Source organism: Sinohyriopsis cumingii, chromosome 17, assembly GCF_028554795.1.
Source record: "Sinohyriopsis cumingii isolate HCF-2022 chromosome 17, ASM2855479v2, whole genome shotgun sequence".
NCBI classification, from domain to species: domain Eukaryota; kingdom Metazoa; phylum Mollusca; class Bivalvia; order Unionida; family Unionidae; genus Sinohyriopsis; species Sinohyriopsis cumingii.
This window is the reverse complement of record NC_142977.1, coordinates 16,435,028-16,442,450: the sequence shown is the minus strand read 5'-3', so window position 1 is coordinate 16,442,450 and position 7,423 is coordinate 16,435,028. Positions and strand designations below refer to the sequence as shown.

General features: G+C 34.0%; 1 protein-coding gene across 1 annotated transcript; it reads right to left on the bottom strand.

Annotated features, from left to right (window-relative positions):
• Positions 1–578: 578 nt before the first annotated feature.
• LOC149777815 (cysteine-rich venom protein LIO1-like) lies at positions 579–3,658 on the bottom strand. The gene is made up of 4 exons (XM_089940467.1): positions 3,560–3,658; positions 2,724–2,814; positions 2,322–2,473; positions 579–668 (listed from the first exon to the last, which is right to left on the bottom strand). Exons 1-4 carry the CDS (start codon positions 3,566–3,568, stop codon positions 579–581), a joined length of 342 nt encoding a protein of 113 aa, XP_089796593.1. The 5' UTR covers positions 3,569–3,658.
• Between the last annotated feature and the right edge of the window lie 3,765 nt (positions 3,659–7,423).

Below are 7,423 nucleotides of genomic sequence, written 5' to 3'. Positions count from 1 at the left end.
TTGATGGCTTCATATTTATGGACAGTAAACCAATGAAAGCGAACACAAGGACAATTAGCAGCTTAATGTATTATTTTAAATACTAATATCAAAGATAATCCCACTTTTTAAGTTCTAGTTGATAAATTTATAGACACACAAATGACGGACTCATCATTAACACATCAGTATAAAGTTTATTTTTCTGTCAAAATACCTCTAAAGTTCTCTAAATTTCGATGAATCTGCTTATCTACTTGACACCGGACTATATATATATATATATATATATACGCATATGAATAGAAATATATATATATATATATATATATATATATATATATATATATATATATATATATATATATATATATATATATATATATATATATATATTTCTATATATATATATATATATATATATATATATATATATATATATATATATATATATATATATATATATATATATTTCTATTCATATGCGTATATATATATATATATATATATATATATATATATATATATATATATATATATATATATATATATATATATATATAAAAGATAAAACACAACAAATCTGCCTCCTTTGAGACTTACACGTATGAGTAGTTGTAGACATAAAGTTTAAAACCGGGGCATTCCTTATATCCACAACCAACCGCTTGTGTTTTCCAGAGCATCAACTGTGAAGAAAGATTGCAAAGAGGGCGTTTAAATGTTTTCCATTTTCCTAGTTTGCAGTGTAAACAGTTTTTACATGATGTTGCCCACACATTTATTAGATGAAAAAAAATAAGGATTGTGGTATATAAAAAGAACTATTCTGAACACTGGATGCCTAATTTGATCCCATTTAGGCAGCCATCAAATCAAGTAATATTTATGAAAGTTTTATTCTACAATCTTCTCCCCTGATGTAGGTTGCTCTGTAGAGTGGATTGCGGTATATTAAAAAAAATATTCCCAAACCGACGATACACGGCCTAATCTTAACACGGGATACCATAAATTGATCAAAACAAGACAGCCAGTTTCATTCTAAATCAAGTAAGATTTAGGAAAGTTTTATTCTACAATCTTTTCCCATGAAGTAGGTTTCTCTGCTGAGTGGTCACCTCCAGACAGAGGCCTCGTCACCGTGGATGTATTTCGTTTCTTTCATTCCTCTCCCTCATGTATGTGGATGTTTTGTTAGGTGATTAGCAGTGTGCAATATTTTATCGTAAAAAGATGAACAAGTAGTTTTATTTATGTAACGGAGGGGAGATAACCATTCAAAGAATCTTCAGACGTATAGTCTGTGGGATCATGCATGCATTGGCATCAGGCATGCATTGGATTTCAACGGTGTGGAATGCATGTTTGTGGTTTGCGTTTTGGGGGACTTTTATTGTAGCTTTAACAATTTGAGTCATATCGCTACAATGTCTGCAGTGCAGCAATTTATAGTGATGTCTAGCATCGGGGTATCATATCGCAGACATGTGGCATTATGTCCTACCCGGTCACAGCATACGGACACCAGGACGACCAATCCTAATGCTAACCTCTTAATGCTGAACGCCAAGAGAGGCAGCTGCTAGTACACTTTTTACAAATGTTCGGTAGGAATCGGCCGGGGCTTGAATCTCCCGCATCTGAGACGGATGCTCTAAACATTTAGACAATCGGGGGTGGTCGTATTGAATGCAATCAGATACAGTCCGGACAAGGCGAGAATAACTATCAAAATAAATATTGTCTGTCTTTGTTCGTTCAAAAGCTATATTCTTCACAAATAAATAATCAATAGAAAATATGTGTAAGATATATGGCAAGTTACTAATATCAAACTTAGAAGCATTTCATCTATAAATTTCCCAATCTTGCCATCCTACATCATACGGTGTTAGAATGATTTTGGTTTTTGCTTTCAGTCTGAGCTAATCGACAACATAATATGTGGTCGATGTGTGTGGAAAAATCAATGCCGCTTTGACCATAAATTGAAACTTCAGTTTCTTTATCTGCGTTACACCGTTTTCACAAACCATACTAACAGCAAAATTAAAGGTGACTACTTACCTCGTGTGGGACATTTTCGCTTCTTTTGTCAATAAGTAGGAACATGTACCCATTCTAACAAGGGTTTGTTGTTAGGTTTTGACATCGACATTAAATACGATTTTATTTTTTCCATTTATGTTGTATATGATATAATCTTCATAATATATGAAGATTCCATATAAAAGAACTTCATTAACATATAAGATAGGCACCGTCATTTGATAATCCTATTAAGAATGGTTGGATTAATATAGAAGATTCGCACTGTGATTAGACTGACTTTCACTTACCTGCGTATAGTGACACACTGCCGATCCATTTGTGGAGCCAACACCCAGTTTGAAATTTTGCTTCTCAGATGCCCATAAACTGATAATATACTGCCAGTTTTTTCCTCCGGTATAGTATGCTATATTCTGACCAACATATACCCCGGGTAATTCTGAAATATGAGTCATTTTATAAAGGTTGTCTAACTTGAACAGAATTATATGTGTGTGTGTGTGTGTGTGTGTGTGTGTGTGTGTGTGGTTTCTTCCCTTGGTCATTATTAGAAAGTGGACTGAGGTTATGTTTGCCATTTAAAGCGATACAATAAGGAAATTTAAAAAACAATTAATATAGGACGCAAGATAGTCATGCTATAATGGAAAATACACAAATTGTCAGTTTATAAAAAAATATATATTTACCTGGCAATGCTCGATCTGGGGCTGTGTCATGTTGAAAAACACATTTATTGGCATGTCTCTGAGCATTGGCGGCGATACCATCGTGATATCTCTGTAACACATGACACCATTCATAAAAATAAAGAATACAATTGCAGTATGTTTTCTTCTATATCAAATTTTGTAAAATAAAATTGCTAAACGCTTTTAACTTGTTTTCTTATTACTCTATGTTTTGACATTATACATATCTTCGGCACCGAAAACGGTAGCATTTTACAGCTGCAATACTATTTCCTATAACTTTTTTCCCACTATATTTGCACTAAACAAAAAAGCAACACTTTTCTAAAATCTAAAATTGTAATTTATACTTCATGCTTTCAAAAAAATTAAGCACATGAGATGTACTGCAGTGTGCGTTTCTTTCTGATTCTATCTCTGTCGGTCACTCCAACAGGCATCGAAGCCAAACTAATCCAAGCCCAGCTTCGTTGAAATGGTCATGTCATCCTCATGGGTAAAAAAATCTAAAAGTTTAATTTACACTTCATTCTTTCAGAAAAATTAAGCACAGGCGGTGTGCTGCAATTTGCGTTTCTTTCTGATTCTATCTCTTTGGGTCACGCCGGCATAAACAATAATCAGATTCCAATGATTTTGGTAGAAGAAGTACATATTTTAAATATTGCTTACATTGTGTGGTTCAGTATATTTTCAAGGCATATTAGTCATTCGGACTACAAGTTTTGAATATAGGTGGCCAAAACGAAAACGAAAGAATCAATAAGAACCATGTATAGAGAAAGATACAGGAAGGAAGACAGACGTATGAACAGACAGATAAAGTTTATTACCATTTTCATCAAATTGGAGGCTTGGACCGAGGATCTGTATGTGTCATGTACACTTGCAATCAAGGTCTTGTCAGCTTGGGTCACTTGGGTCACGGCTGAAAATAAATGTGTAAATCATATTTAAGACATATGTTGTAGAGTAGCAAATATATTTGTAAAGTACACTGTATATAAATTATACATGCCATTAAGGTTTTCATAAAATAAAACTTCTGCCGCAGAGAGTTACTACAGGGGCAAAGTAACTATAAGTGACGTGAATTCCGATGCGGAAATGCGGTAACGGATAGACGATAGGACTGACAGAGTGGCGGAAAATATCCAACACACACGCATGTACAGAGACCTCACCAGAAAATTATTTGTTTTGTTTGTTTATTCATTTATTACACTTCATTGACTAACCTAAATCGTACATTATTTATAGTGGTTAATTATGTATATTTTTTCTAAGGAATGTACTGGCATGCTGTCATTTTCTTGTTAGAAGTATAAATGAAAGAGACGGGTAATTTAGTTAACTTTTTTATCTGATTGTCTTTTTTATACGGCAAAAAATGTTTCATATATATATATATATATATATATATATATATATATATATATATATATATATATATATATATATATATATATATATATAAAGAAATAATGCAATTCTTAATATATGCTCCATGACATGATGTACAACTTTTGGGAAACTTTTATTACATTAAATATTATTATCTTACGTAAGTACTAAGGCGATTATCTACATTTAAAAATGTATTGATTATCTAATTACTATAACGCTTATGCCATTGCTACAACATGCTACTATGCCCTATGTTGTCCATTTCCCTCTCAAAATAAAAAAACTGTACAACCTCGCACATTTTCTGATTGACATTGTGGTATTGCTACGTTGTGAGTTTGCAATCAAATGTATTTCTCGTTTCAGTTATTTCTTGATAAATATATACTATTATTAATATGTCACCGACAAACGGAATTTACGAAGCATACAAAATTGAGGATAAAACTCTAATGTACACTGAGATTCCATACTCGACAATAATTTAATATACAGCCATCAAAAGGAAAACTTGCAACTCTATCAGTCTAGCATCACATATTTATTTAGCCAGCAAAATAAACATTATTTTGTTTTACCAACAGAAACCAAACTCATAGGAAAAATAAGCTCCGGCTCTTTGTCATTACCGACGATTAAGACATGCGTTTTGTACAGTTCACATGTAGATTGCTCATTTAAGACACATACAGAATATGATAACTGACCACAGGTAGCGGAGAGTTATAGTCTGGTCTGGTGCTACTACATGTACTGAATAAAAACCATATTTTAATTTTTACACTCTGATTGCTTGAGAACTGATGAAGCACAAAGCAACATGTTCTACCAAAGAGGAGAAGTCCACGTTAAAACTGGAAAACAAAATACTGAAGTGTGTCCCAAAATAACAAATCTGAAATAGGTCATAATTGTCTGCACATTCATAATTTGGAGAAAATTGAATTTCATGGCCAGTCAAGTGACAGAAAATGATCTTTACCTCAAACAGTGTATCTGCCAAATGAGATAGATCGCATGGCATGTGTATTCACTATTTGGTGTCCTCAGACCGACCACATACAAAGATTTAAATATCATTTCAAGGCTGGCACACCCTATTACCCAGAGCAAATAAAATATAACCCTTTCATTAACGCGTTATTGAATACGTCAACCTTTCTAAATGATAGAATGCGAGAGATTGCTCACACTTGTTTATTATAAATTTTATTTTACAGGTTAGGTAAATTTTGTTATTTAAAATGATTCCCTTATGGACATGTTTTATTTGTTTCAATTACTTGCACTGATCAACTGATGATATATATCACAAAGAATATTAACAATGTCTGAGTTAATTTTGGATTTGGTATGTATCGTTCAGTTTATTCTGAGCTTCGTCACTGCGTTCGGCTCGTTAATCAGATCGTTGTGATAATCGGAATGCTTCGTACCTTTCCCCGTATTTGGATTGATTATGGAAGAGGTTAGGTTCTCGCAATATCGTGCTTTCATTAAGTCAACCCGCTAAGGAATCCTTATGTAATGCGAATCAGAACATTACTATTTAAAACAACCGATCCGGTGCCCAAGTGGTTAGAGCGTTCGATTCGGATGCTGTAGGTCGCGGGTTCGAACCTCGGCCGAATCATACAAAAGACTTACAAAAATAGTACTAATAGCTGCCTCGCTTATCGCTCAGCATTAAAGACTTAGTGTTAGGACTTGTCGGCCAGGTGTCTGAATAATATGACTAGGTGGGACATCATGTTACATTGTTACATGTCTGCGGCATGATGCCCTAGTGCTAGACATCACTATCAACTGCCACAATGTAAACAGGGTAGTCATATGACTGGAAAAATGTTAAATCTACGTTAAACATCCAAATCAAGCTCTATTTAAAACATACCGATCTGCTGACCAGGAAGCCTACTGCAGGTATATGTCAGACTTGCATGCATGAACAAGAGAGATTAATTAAAAGAAAGCATGACAGCAATTTTCAGAAAGATTTTCTGATTTAATTTCTTGAAGTATCTAGTCTTATAGCCAGTTTCACATGATAATAGTCCCCGTCGTGAACTATCTTCCGCTTTAATATATTTCTATTGCAGATTCAGTCTACCCTTGTCACTTATTTTTTTAGTGTACCGAAAGCGTTGAAAGGTTAGTCATCTAACCTTACCAGTCAAATAATTTAAATTCAAAGAAAAAAGCAACATGAGGTTATTTGAACAAATAAAAAAAAAACAAGTACTTACAATATTCCGCTGACACTTAAGGTAGGAACATGGTTAACATCTATTTATATAATCTTTGAATACTACGTCATTGAAAATCTACCAATATTCTAATTTGAAAGGTAATAATTGTACCGATTACTGGACGATAGCTAGACTGGCTTCCAGCAGTCCATTTACGATTTTCCGCTTTCATTCATTGATACTTGTTCAAGCTAATCGCATGTTCTTGACAAGGTTTCTATGAAATTCTGTAATATCCTGTCCCTGTCACGCATTTTGGTACTCACGTGATTATGAACACATTTTGCTCGACATTCATGAGTAAATGATAAAAGTTTTAAACTGTAAATGAAATGTTTATTTTGTATTTTGAAGGCGAATTTGTATTAGATCAACTTTACCATCATTTATTGCTTGATCAAACCAGTTCATAATAAAAGAGTGACACATAAAATGTAAATACTCTCTTGCACTCGAAAACAAATGTTATATTTTGAAGATTTACAATATAAAGCCAGTTCCAGCTGGTTTTTTAAACTTGCGGTATTATGTCTACCGCTGCTGCTTTTACAGACATATCATATGCATTAACACTGCAAACCTTGTATTCCTTGAACTCTCATAAATGCTCTGGAACATGAGGATTGATTTCAGGATGGCTTCGTGAGAATCATATGAAATGCAAATAAAGATCGTTCTCAGACAAGCATTACTCTTTGCTAGATGCCGTTGAAGTTGATACTAGTAATAATGAACGACTTCTTGGAGGGTTTAACTCAGTTAGTGTTGTGATGTGATGTGATTTTGATTTTTAAACGTAGCTTTAACAATTTTTCAGTCATATCGCTACGATGTCTGCAATGTGGCAGTTTATAGTGATGTCTAGCACTGGGGCATCATGCCGCAGACATGTAGCATGATGTCCCACCCAGTCACATTATCCTGACACCAGACCGACCAGTCCTAACACTAACCTCTTAATGCTGAACGCCAAGTCTCTGGTATGACTCGGTCGGGGATCGAACCCACGACCTCCCGCATCCGAGGCGGACGCTCTAACTC